This window comes from Empidonax traillii, unplaced genomic scaffold (genome assembly GCF_003031625.1).
Source record: "Empidonax traillii isolate 1590-97213 ecotype Southwest subspecies unplaced genomic scaffold, ASM303162v1 scaffold685:size505991, whole genome shotgun sequence".
NCBI classification, from domain to species: Eukaryota; Metazoa; Chordata; class Aves; order Passeriformes; family Tyrannidae; genus Empidonax; species Empidonax traillii.
The window spans coordinates 442,215-455,344 of NW_020955878.1; the positions used below are offsets into that span (position 1 = coordinate 442,215).

General features: G+C 44.0%; 1 protein-coding gene across 1 annotated transcript in view; it reads right to left on the bottom strand.

The window, feature by feature from the left end:
* LOC114065644 (myosin-4-like) overlaps window positions 1–522 on the bottom strand; it is an 18,936-nt gene extending 18,414 nt beyond the window's left edge. Inside the window, exons 1-2 of the mRNA XM_027899701.1 lie at window positions 304–522; window positions 19–214 (exon numbers count right to left, since the gene is read on the bottom strand). Coding sequence (XP_027755502.1) covers window positions 19–214; window positions 304–507 — 400 coding nt within the window. The 5' untranslated portion in view covers window positions 508–522. The remainder of the gene's footprint in view (window positions 1–18; window positions 215–303) is intronic.
* Window positions 523–13,130: the final 12,608 nt, after the last annotated feature.

The window sequence follows — 13,130 nt, forward strand, 5'->3', positions numbered from 1 at the left end:
CGTTGGCTTCCCCTGGGCCTGGCAGAGCAGTTCCTGCAGCTGCCCAAAGGAAGCTGCTGCTGCCACTTACGTAGATCATCCAGGCTGCGTAACGCTCTTTGAGGTTGTACAGCACAGCGGGTTCGTGGAGGTGGGTCATCATGGCCATGTCCTCGATTTTGTCGTACTTGGGAGGGTTCATGGAGTAGATCTGATCATCCTTCACGGTCAGGGTCTGTCAGAGGAAGAAGGACATGAATGGATGTCAGCTAAGAACCCAGAGTGGGAAGAAGATGGTTTCCTTCAGCCTTGTTTTTCACTCACCTCTCCCCCTTCAGTCTTGACAGTGACTTTCCCTGATTCCCTGCTCTGAATTGTCCCTTTCACAAAGGATTCCTTTGCGTGTACCACAAAGACGGATGACTTGGCATCGAAAGGCTTGTTCTGGGCCTCGATTCTCTCCTTCTCTGACTTCCGCAGGTAAGGAGCTGCCTCCCCAAAAATGGCCATCTCAGAATCCGAAGACATGGCTGCACTTTATGGAGAGGCTTGTCAGCAGAGAACACTGTGGAAGAGCAGATATATTGCTCAATTTTGTCAAAAATAAGTAGTTTTTAGTAGGGGAAAAGAAACTACATTGATAGTCTTAATAGCTTTTTGGAAGGAATTGCATATTTTTTGCACTAGTGGGTTTCAATAGTTATGGAAAATGTGAAAATTGTATTTTGGGAGATTATTTGGCTTGTGCTGAAATCACATTTAAAATAACCCATAACTTAGTATTCGGTATTCAGGAACTCTAGTGTGGAATAAAGAATCTCAAAAATCCTTTCAACTGCTTAGGCACTCCTAAAATTAATTTGAAATTATTATAATGCTATTTTGTCCCAAGTGATACTAATTCACAAAGCTTAGAATGCTTATACTCCACTGTATGGAGTAGCATACTGAAAACTCATGATTCTTAGTGGCTTAGTTACAGTATTTAAAACATTTGTATAATTGTATTAATAATACAGTTCTTTGCTAATTTTATTGAGTTCTTTAATCCAGGCATAAACTGAAACATTCTGTCAAAAGAAGAGTAATACCTTTTCAGAACACACTGAGATACCTCTATTTCTAGTACTTCCTTTTGCTTTTTAAAACACAAAGTTTACAACACAAAGTTTCAAAGCTCAAATCAGGAATTTAAAAATAAGGTATTTTAAAGGCAGTATTAATTTCTCTGAACTTTTTCTTTCTCCCCCTGGTCCTTCTCTCTCACTCTGAGGAAAAAAAAGCAACCGGTGGGCAGCTTAGGAAAACATTTACATATCTCTTTCTGTATAGAGTTAGTACCTGATATTTACCCAATAATATTGTACTACATTTGTACTAAAATGAGAGAATAACAGGATATTTCTTTATTTGTGTCTGGAGAAACAGGTTGTGGCTTCCAGATGAGGAAAGCTGCAGCTTCCATTTTTGAGGCAGAGACCAGACAGAGCAGCACAGGGGACAAACAGCAGTGCTGTGTTTTACAGAGGTGACAATCAGATCTTGGTTGCTCATATTACAGCTCTTTCTACTCTTACTGCTTTAGTGACTCCATGGCAAATTTTGGACAAAAGATCATATTAATTCACATGTTCTGAGGCAAAATGTTGAATATTGTGCACTTTTCCTACTGTATTCTTCTTGGTCCAGTTCTACTGCTGCACCAGCAATGATGGGAAGGCAGTGCACATCACTCCCTGCTAGGGGAGATAGGCAGAAGTAAAGCATGTCTGCATGGGGTTTTCCTGGTCTGCCATGAGTAACCACAGACTTCAAACTCAGCCACCTTAAGAATGGACCAGGTGATCTTCTGAGGTCTGTTACAACCTGGGCTGTTCTATGATTCAGTGATTCCCTTGAAAACCTTACCAGTCTTACGCACCCACCATCCTCTACTACAGTGGATTTGAAAATATAGGGTGAAACAATGACCATTCACTCAGCCTGCCAGAAACCCCACCCAAAGGGATCTGTGTCTGCCCTCTAAGAATCAGTAAATCAGGTTCTTACCTCCTGTGACACCAGATGGGTGACCTGCAGGCTGGCAGCTGGTCAGTGCTGTAAAACAGAAATGGCAGTTCCCTCATTGCTGTGCACAGAAATCCAGAGGGAAAACGTGCAGATGCCTTGAGAGCAGGTTTGTAATGGAGCTTCCTCCTGGACACGAGCACTGGAGGCAGCAGGAATGTTGTGGCACACAAGGGCACCATCCCTTCCTGCCAGCCTGTAGATCCCCCTCACTTACCTTGGAGCTTTCCCTGGAGCCAGGGCAGACGTGTGGCGGGGACGTTTTATACGATCTCCTCTGCAGATGCTACAGATGCCTCCTCTTTCTTCGGTCAAAACATTTTTGGCAAACATTCTTTGGCTAAGCATTGTCTGGCAAACTGAACTAAGGGCATAATTGTCATTTGACATGACTAGATATAATTAGAAAATTTTGATGTCTTACTGGCTATATGAATACAGCTCCTATAAATAATGTGACAAGGGTGTTAAGGAGGGAATCTGGACTAGTCAAAGCACTTAGAGAACTTGGATTCAGGACTTATGGATTCTATTGCTGGCTTTCCCACCGACTCACTGTATGACCTCGGGTGGATTGCTTGGTATGTCTGTGCCTCAGCTATCCCAGCTGTACAATAGGAATGTCAGCTTTTATCTTCCCCTGTTGATGGTGTGAAGCTTGTAAGAAATGCCTAAGAGCAATACATTAGGCAGGCTACTAAGAGGGAAGTATTACCAAAAGCATTTGGCGGATATGCTGGTAAGATCCTGAAAGTAAGGGAGAAATCTGGGTCCTGCAGTGTGATAGTGCTGATGACTGAGAGTCATGTGCATGGCAAGATGGGACAAGGGACGAAGATTTGGTCACAGAAATAGGAAGGTGGGGTGTACCTCAGAGAGATATGAGGTCACTTGTGATACATGACGAAGAGCTTGTGTGCACACTCGGGCAGATATGCCCATCTGTGCACTTCAAATTGGAAAAGAAGTGGGAGATTCTCCAAAAAGGGTTGTTACAAATCTGTGCATGAATTCGTGCTAAGGGGACTGTCAGAAGATGCAGTGTGATCTCTGCTATGCAGATCAGTGCAGCTGAGCAAACCATGTTCCTCTTTTCTTAATGATGTTCTAATTCATCAGTACCCCTAATGGCAGCTCAGGAAAGTTGTTTCTTATGCCTTTAATCTGTATCATAAATAAAAGAAATCCTTCAGGTAAATATTTGGGCCTGTAGAAATCTATGCCATTGGAATGTTAATACCCCTTTTGAAAGGAATGGTTACAGCACATTACAGAATCTAGAAACAATAAATTTATCCTTTTTCCTGCAGGAATTTCTGCTCCTGCAGAATTCAAGAGCCTTTTCACCATCCCAGAGCTCAGCTCACACATGCAGAGAGCAACCTAGGTAGAGGCTTGCAGTCCTCAATTTATCCTTCAATACAAGGCACTTGACTCCAGTTCTGCTAATACAAATAAATCGCGGTCTCAGCTAAAAGCCTATCTTCCATCTGTGTGTCCCCACTCTCAAACTCACTAACCAGGAAGAAAACAAAGACCCCTTCAGCCCTTCCCTACCCACAACTCCCAGAAACCAATATTTTGCAGGCTGGCATTTTGCATATTGAAAGAGGCCAACGACACAGGACCCAAGTTAGAAAAAGAATGCATGACATACAAGGTAATAGAGAGCATCAGGCACTTCCTGTGCATGAGGAACCTGCTCCAAGAAGGGCTCTGACATCGCAGCACACACATTTTGGGTAGTGGGCCCCAACTCAGAACCCGAGTCTGTTTTGAACATATTCCATGTGGTCCAGTGCCCCAGAATGTTATTGGTCCTGGTTGAGAAGGGGACAGGAGCACCTCGTCATATCAGAACGTGGCTTTAAGAAGGCCACTGGATGACCAGGGATGGCCATGACCTCTCCAGGGTGTGAGAGCAGAGGTTGGGGAGGGAGCTCTGAACTCCCATTCCCAGAGAAGGTGTAATACAGAATCAAAGAGTCACAGAATGGTTTGGATTGGAAGAGACCCCAAAGATCATCCCTTTCCAGCTTCTTCTTCTCTTCCATGAGACTGGCAGGAACACCTTCTATACAGTCTTGCTCCAAGCCTCATCCAAACTGGCCTTGGACACTTTCAGGGATGCAGCTGCCACAGCTTCTCTGGGAAACCTGTGCCAGGGCCTGACCACCCTCACAGGGAGGAATTTCTTCCCCAAATGCCATCTAACCCTGCCTTCTGTCACTTTAAACCACTCCCCCTTGTCCTGTCACTCCAGGCCCTTGGCCAAAGTCCCTCTCCAGCTCTCTTGGAGCCCCTTTTGGCACTGGAAGGGGCTCTTAGTTCTCCGTGGAGCCTTCTCTTCTCCAGGCGGAACAGTCCCAGCTCTCTCAGCATGTCTTTGTAGTAGAGGGGTTCCAGATATCAGAGCACCTTTATGGCCTCCTCTGGACACATTCATGCATATCCACATTGTTCTTATATTGGGGGCCTCAGAACTGAATGCAGTATTCCAGGCGGGGGCAGAGGGCCAGAATCCACCCCTCCCTTGCCAGCACACACAGCTGGAGCATTTTGAGCTTCTCATCCAGTAACACTCCCAAGTCCTTCTCCTCAGGGCTGCTCTCAATCCATTCTCCACCCAGCCTGTACCTCTGCTTGGGAATGTCACAACCCACATGCAGGACTTGGCCATATTGGACTTTATAGAGTTCACATGGGCCCACCTAGTCAGTCTGTCCAGGTCCCTCTGGGTGACATCCCTTCCCTCCAGCATAGCGACCACACCATGCGGTTTGGTGCCACTGGCACACTTGCTGAGGGTGCCCTTGATCCCACTATTCCTGTTACCTACAGAGTTATTAAACAGCTCTGTTCCCAGTACTGACCCCTGAGGAATGCCACTCCTCTCTGATTTCCACTTGGACACAGACCTGTTGACAGCAAATCTTTGAGTGTGACCATAGCTTATCCACCAAGCAGTCCATCCTTCAAATCCATGTCTCTTCAGTTTAGAGACAAAGATGTCATTTGGGAAAGTGTCAAATGCTATGCACAAGTCCAGGTAGATGACATCAGTCACTGTCCCCTCATCAACCAAACATCTAACCCCATCATAGAAGGCTACTCCATTTGACAGGCATGATTTGCCCTTACCAAAGCCATGTTGGCTGTCAGCAATCACTTCCTTATTTTCAGTGTGCCTTAGCTTAGTTTCCAGGATGAGCTGCTCCATGATCTGCCAGGCACAGGGGTGACACTGAGTGAACTGTAGTTTCCCAGGTCTTCCTTAATTCCCTTTTTAAAAATGGGGATTATGTTTCCCCTTTGGCAGTCAGTGGGCAGCTATGACTTGGGTGTAATGGGTAGTGGTTTAGCCATTTCCTCTGCCAGTTCCTTTGGGACCTGTGGATGGATCTCATCAGGTCCTATGGACTTGTGCATTTTTAAGTTCCTTAAATCGTCTCAAACCACATCTTCTCCTACAAGGTGGCTCTCCATTCTCCCACTTCCTGACCTTGTGTTCTGCAACTCGGATGGTTTGGCTGGAGCACTTGCTGGTTAATACAGAGGCAAAACTTATCTCAGCTTTCTCTATATCCCAGGTAACGAGGTCACCCGATTCCTTCCAGGGAGGGCCCACATTTTCCTATCTTCTTTATATCACTAACGCTCCAAACTTTTCTCTGTGCCCTTGCTCTTCCTGGCCAAGTTTAATCCTATCATGACTTTAGCTTTCCTCACCTTATCCATGGCTTCTTGGACAATCTCTCTATATTCTTCCCAAAGCTCCCTGTTCCTGCTTTCACACTCTGTAGGCTTCCCTTTTGTGCTTTAGTTTGTTCAGGAGTTCCTTGTGCATCCATGCACACCTCCTGGCATTTTTGACTGACTTGCTCTATGTTGGGACACATCACTCCTGAGTTATCCCTGAAGAGTGCAAAGTCTGCTCTCCTGAAGTCCAGGGTAGTGAGCTTGCTGTGCACCCTCCTTGCTGCCCCAAGGATCTCTAACTCCACCATTTCATGGTCACTGCAGTCAAAGCTGACCTGGAGCTTCACATTCCCCACCTGCCTCTCCTTGTTGGTGAGAACAGGGTCCAGCACAACACCTCTCTATTGGCTCCAATATCACTTGAAGAAGGAAGTTATTGTCAACACATTCCAGGAACATCCTGGAGAGCTTACGCCCTGCTGTGTTTTCCCTCTAATAGAGATCAGGGTGTTTGAAGTCCCCCATGAGGACCAAGGCTTGTGTGAATATTAGGCCATTCCTATCTGTCTGCAGAGGGTCTCATACACTCAAGTCTTCGTGGCTGAGTGGTCCATAGCAGACCCCCCCTATAATGTCACCTATTCCTGCCCTCTGTTCAATCCCTCAGTCACCTTGTCATCCAATTCCCAGACAGAGCTCCATGCATCTGGTTAGTCACTGACATGGAGGGCACCTCCCCCTCCTCAGCCCCCTTCCTGTCCTTCCTAAAGAGTCTGCACCTTCCCATTCCAAGACTCCAGCAATAGGAGCCTTCCCACCACGTCTCCATGATGCCAGTAAGATCAGAGCCCTGCAGGTGCACATCTCTAACTCTTCTTGTTTATTGCCTATGCTGGATGCATTTGCACAGATGGGCCCTTGATGAAGCAAATTATAGTGGTTAGAATGCCCTTGTGCTGCTCTTCAGATGCTCTCTTGACCTGCAATATGCTGACCTGCAATCTGTATCCATGCTCTGGGCACCTCTTACTGGCACTGGAAAGGGATCATGCTCTGTCTGCAACAGGTTAAGTACTATGTGGAATGACAGAATGGCTTGCACTGGAAGGGGCCTTCAAAGATTGTCTGATCCAACATCCCTGCTCTGGGCAAGGACATCTTTCACAAAATTAGGTTGCTCAAGGTCTCACTGAACCGAATCTTGAACACTTCAGTAGTGGTGCATCTGTTGCTTCTCTGGGAAGTGTCTCATCACACTCATCATGAAATATTTCTTCCTTAAATCTATTTGAAATCTACAATTTTTCAGAGTAAACCCATTGCTTTCTGATAAGCCTGCTTTAAGTACTGAAAGGCCTCAAAGAAGGTATCTTTGGAACCTCTGTCACCTCCAGGCTGAACAATCCCAATGACCAAACGTAGCACTTAGAACTATGGCTTAGGAGCATGGTGGTGTTTGGTCAAAGGTTGGACTCTGTGATCTTGGAAGCCTTTTCCAACTTTAATGATTGTATGATTCTATGAAGTATGTCAGCTTTTCTTCACAGGAGGGATGTTCCAGCTCTTGGCCCTCTAAAATCACTCTAACTGGTCCAGGTCCTTCTTGTGGTGGGGACTCCAGAGCTGGATGCAACAATGCAACACTTTAGGTGGCATCTCGCAGATGGAAAGAATCACCTCCCATCACCTGCTGACCACGCTTCTTTTGATGGATATTGTTGGCTTTCTGCGCTGCAAGCACCTCTTGTTGACTCATGTCCAATTTTCCATCCACCAGTATCCCAAGTTCCCTGAGTAGCTGCTGTTGCCTTCTGTTAGGTCCTGCTCTCAGTGGCACGCAGCAAGTCTGTCTTGTGTAGAGTTGTCAGGCTGGGACAAAGGGCCCTCAAGATGTGCCTGGATCACCAGGGCATTGGGAGTCTCTAAGTGTGACTTTGGGGACTGAAAATCGTTGCCTTCCCAGTGGCTGATGACAAAGCTGTGTACTCAGAGAGCACTTCTGGGTTTTGCTGTGGTGCTGTGCAGGATGTGGACCCATCCTTGTCACAGGAGTGCAGCACATGGCCAGGCAGCTCTGGGCAGGCTGAGGGAAGGTCTGGTTTGAACAGGAAGCGTTCAGTGAGTTGAGGGTTCTCTGGGGGTTGATGGTCACTCAGCAGTGCTTTCAGGATGGTCATCTTAAGTGAAGCATCAGGTCTGTTCAAAAAAGAGATTAGAAACCAAGAACCTTCTATGGAATTGGTCACAAACCCAAGGTAGATTCTCACATGTGAGCCAGGCTGTGGGAAAGAATTTCTTCCTTGCTCCTTAATGTCCTCTCAGTACTCAGATGATATTTCCTCCAGCTGCAGATCATTCCAGCTTTATTTAGTTGAAGGTTAAGTGGGTTTGGCCAGTGTTCCTAGGAGAATATAATTGTACCCTCTGTGCTTTCCACAGTTATATAGCAGAATATATATATATATATGGAGTTTGTGAAGTTATTGCAGTAAAGGTACATGAAAGATATGTCCAATTCCCAATTTTACTTAAGAAAAAATTACAGTATTGTGTACATTTCTGTGTAATACATTATGAATTTCAGGGAAGATAATTGAAACAATATTCATAAAATTCTGAGAAAACAGTGAAAATATTATGTCGTTAAGAGCAGTATGCAACAGTCCTACTATATACATATATAAATATATATGGATATTCAGGTCTTAATTCTCACATTGCTTTACAACTTTTCTGTACCTGAGCAATGTACTGTTTCACAGTCCTAAACTCTGGTGACAACTTCTATTGTTAGAAATAAAGTTACAGTGGTTTTCTGTCTTTTCAAATACTCTGAATACATTGATTGTGTTTTCCTGAATTATGTTCTCAGATTCAGATGATAGGCAGCTTTCCCTGCTGTGATTGTCCTACATTGTCCAAAAACAATGCAAAAATAATTTAAAGGAATGAAGAAGTTTAGGTTAGCTTATAGAGCCTCACACAATTTCTACACATTGATTAAAATGGATTTAGAGGAAGTAATGACAATTTCAATTCGATGATGTGTATATGCTCTCAGGCACAATGTCAAATTCAGGTAATTTTCAATGTACAGAGAGAAGAACATAATTACTTGTGCTCTGCCAGAGAGGTTGAGGAAAATGCCTATGTACTAAGATCATCTCAAATCTGAAAACAAACTGGCTGTTGCCTTTTCCAGAAGTCACATGGTCTAGTGCAGCACTGACCTGTCTTCTCAATGTGACCCTCCAGGGAGCTTTTCAGGACTCTTTTCAGGTTACATCAACAGCTGAGAAGACAAGTCGCAGATTCCCACTGCTGCCAGGACTTAGTGGAAACTCAGCAGGCAATGGCTGGAGAAAGGAATTCCTTTCTGTGTGTTTTCTCTGATATTAATGCTCTTTGCCACCACTTGCAGGGTGACATGTATCTGATAAACACAAGGACTGATTAAACTCCAAAGCCCTAGAGCTACAAGAACTTCCTTATGGAATGAGGTTTAAATAATTATGGTTCCAATGTCAGAACAAAGAAACAACATAACAAAAGAGCTGGAATGTGAAGCTGAGTTCACTGGTCCAGGTTTATCTTATTCAACGTTGTGTGGTTGACAGGTGTTAAACTCATCATCATCTATAAGGTCCAACAGACCAGGGAGACAAAAAGCATGTGCAGCAGCATAAATATCCTTCCACTGTGAGCATGATAAAGGAAAAAGGCATTACTGTGTTTTTTACTGCCACATAATTGCATCCCAAGCTACTAGGAAAACTTCCAATAGAAAAGACATTTGAAAGTCTTAGTTGTTCAGTGGACTGTCATCAGTCCTTGCAAATCTGGTCTTGGTCTCACAAATCCCAGCTGACTGCTCTTGGTGACATCTCACAGTATATTTCCTGTTCTAGAGGAACTCCTTTGCTGACATTAAATTTGAGGCTATGTAAAAATAAAAAGAATCATGTTAAAATTTTTATTTTTTAATTTTCTAGTTGTCTTCTACCTTGACCTAAATATGAATACCCAAAAAGGGATAATTCTTCAGCTGATATTTTAGTACTCAGCTGTAAAATACCTTGTTCATTAAAAGAAAGAGCTATAGACTATTAAAAATGTTATCAGCTTTTGACATTTTGACTAAACAAAACAAAAAGTATAAGGGAAGAGAATTTAGATGAAAAATGTAGATGATTTACATATCTTGCTTGAAAGTGCATTGGTTAAATCGTTCCAAACCAACATGGTTTCATGAATGACTTAGATGTATGTCACAAGTTTGGCAGGTGATACAACCCATGACATTAGCACAGTGTTGCATAAATCTTCCAAGAGAAGATTTATACATTAGCAAAAGCTTTTCAGGGACATATGCTGTCATGAGTGCTTTGAACTGAGAGGACTCACAAAGACAATAGAAACACAAGTAAGAAATACTGAAGAGTAATTTAGCAGAAGAAGTTGAACTAAAGCATGTGGAAAAAATAACCTGAAAATTCTTAGGTAATCTTTGACAAAATATCAATGGGGCTTTTTTTTTTTTTTATCTCTGCTTCTTGTTCACAGGATGAGGATTTCCAGAAGTAAGCTTAATGAATAATGTTAAATAAAATAGACTAAAGAAACTAAACAGTACATTCAAGTTTCAAGGCAAAGTGAGCAGGGAAAAGTAATTTGGATTATATTTATAGAGGTCAAAGATGGAGATAAGCATCAGAAGAACATCATGGAAAATCACTGGATATCCAGGGCTTTTGTGACATTGAAACTGTCAATACAAAGAGCATTTCTTTATTTTCCTGCAGCTGAATCAGAGAATCAATCATACAGTGGTTTAGGTTGAAAGAGCCACGAGCAGGAACACCTTCCACTATCCCAGGTTGCTCCAAGCCCCGTCCAGCCTGGCCTTGGACACTTCCAAGGACGGGGCAGCCACAGCTTCTCTGGGCAACCTGTGCCAGGGCCTCCCCACCCTCACAGAGGAGAATTTTTTTCTGATATTTAATCAAAAATTCTTCTCTCTCAGTTTAAAACCTTTACCCCTTGTCCTACCACTTGGCATGGTGAAATCAAAGAAAGTTTGTAACCAACCTATTCTTGAGTGTTCTTCTTCTGTAAGAAGCAAAAATTGCCCAGATTCATGTTCAGCCACTTGACCACTCACAAGAACATACCCTGAATAATCTGAGCAATTCATCCTTTCTGGCAGCTTTATCTTCTTTCAGAAAGCTGACCTTTCTGCCTCTGATGACTAATTTATATTTACTGGCATAATGGCCTATAAGCTTCTTGTAAAGAATCCAAAGTCCTGAATTCTGTTGCTTGTCTGCTCTAATTGAACAGATATTAGTGAATTACACTGAAGAAAAGTCCAGTTTGTAATGTCCGTGCAGTACACTGCACTGTGCCAGGGGATGGCTGCACACAGGGGAAGCCAATCACTTATTCTGACAAACCATTAGCTGATTTCTTGTCAAGCATTTAACCTGTGCCAGCTATACTTCTCCTAAACAGATTTCAAGGCATAACTGGACAGCTGGCATTTTCTGGGACCATTCCCAATAGAGCCTGCATTCAGCCTCACCATTCTTGATACAGAAATAGTTTACTTCTGTAAGTATAAACAGTCCTGTGCCAGTTGGCCTAAGTTCCTGGACATGTTTAATTTACTAGTGTAGCTGTAGTGTTCCTCTGGAAAGGTTTGGAGGAGCAACAGTGAAATCTGTCCTTGGGAAAGGAAGGACCTGCTGGGAGAAGCAACAATACCTTCATGGAAAAAGGGAATTAAAATTGATTGTGCCTCTCTTAACTTTCTGCCAATGTTTTCATCTCTTCAGATCTGGACTCCACTACAGATGAATGCAAAGCAGAGCAGAGTCAGAAGAGAAGAGGCAGAATGAGGGTAGACTCTGGCTACAGGCACAGCAGTGAGGAGTGGGCAAGGCTCTGTGGTGCTGACATTCCCAAGGAAGAGGAGGGATTTTGTTGGGCTGAAAATAAATCCTTCTTGAGCTGGAGGGGCAGCTGCCTCACTCTCTGCCACGCCTTAGCCATGGCTCCCCCTCCCCCATGTTCTGTGACTGTGAATTCAGGAGCAAGAATCACATGCCAGCAAGGCAGGACAGGTCGGGTGGGAGAGTGGAGGCATCTCAAGACTACTGGTCTGTATCCCATTAGGACATCCCATCCTGTAGCCCTCATCCATGTTTTTTCTTGGTGCTGTTCATTTCTTGAACTGGAAGGTTTCCCTTAGTGTGTGGATGAGGAGATAGCGGTGGAAGTAACACATGTTTTGAAATACACTGCTAAACATCTTCGGGCTCTGTAAAGCTGTAAGTGTTTTCATAATATATCTTATCTCATTTGGAAGCTGAGGATGGGCTGGACAAATGGGTGGTTGTTACCTTTGAAAATGATCTGAACTGTTCAAGGGCTAGAAATCAGCAGCTAATTAGTATCTGGCTGGCAGTTGTTAATGAGAACAGTACCCTGTGGTTCATAACAAGGTACTCATCTTTCAAAATCTTCATCAGTACCCTGTGAGTGAGTCACAGGTTGCACCTTTGGCAAACTTGCAGGAACACTGATCCATGGGAGTGGCTGAGTATCACAGATGGACAAGATTCAGTCCAGGGAGATCTTGATAAACCTGAGGATGAGGCCAACAGAAACCTCTTGAAGCTCATAAAGCAGTGCAGTTTTCCAGCTGGGGCAGAATCAATGCTGTGTGGACAGTGAAGTGTCTCAGCAGCAGCCCTGCCAGGGAGGATGGGAGGGTTTGTGAGAGACAGTTTAAGCCAGCAGTGCTTCCTCAGGCTGAGGAAAGCAAATCCCCGAGTGGGCTGCATTAGGAACATTGTGTCTAACAGACTGAAAGCAGTTACCCTCCTGTACCTGGGGCTGTTGCAGTCACATCTGGAATACAGTACTGCATTTTGGGCTCTGCAGTTCAAGTCAGATGTGGAGGGGGTCCAGTGAAGGGCTACCAAAATGGTACATGACCTAGAGCATGTTACCTGGGCTACAAGCTCCCAACAAGTAGAGGACAATGACCTACCTTTACATATTCCCGTTTCCTATCTACACTTCCCTCAGGCCACGTGGTCCTTTGGTCAGAATGTGTCTGCCCATAAAGGAGTGGAAAGCAGCATGAAGTCAGAGGTGAGCCTGTAACTCCATGGTTTCTTCTTGCAAGAGTGACTGGATTCATTCACAACGTCCTGTGGGTAGGCAAATGTTTAGGTATTTCCAGGAAAGCAGCTCCATCACAAGTAATGGTGACTTGGGAAGACAAATACCATAATTCCAAATGTTCCCCAATCTTCTTCCCTCAAACTTAATTGCTGAACGTTATATTACATACATTATATGGTATGAAATACCCCTTT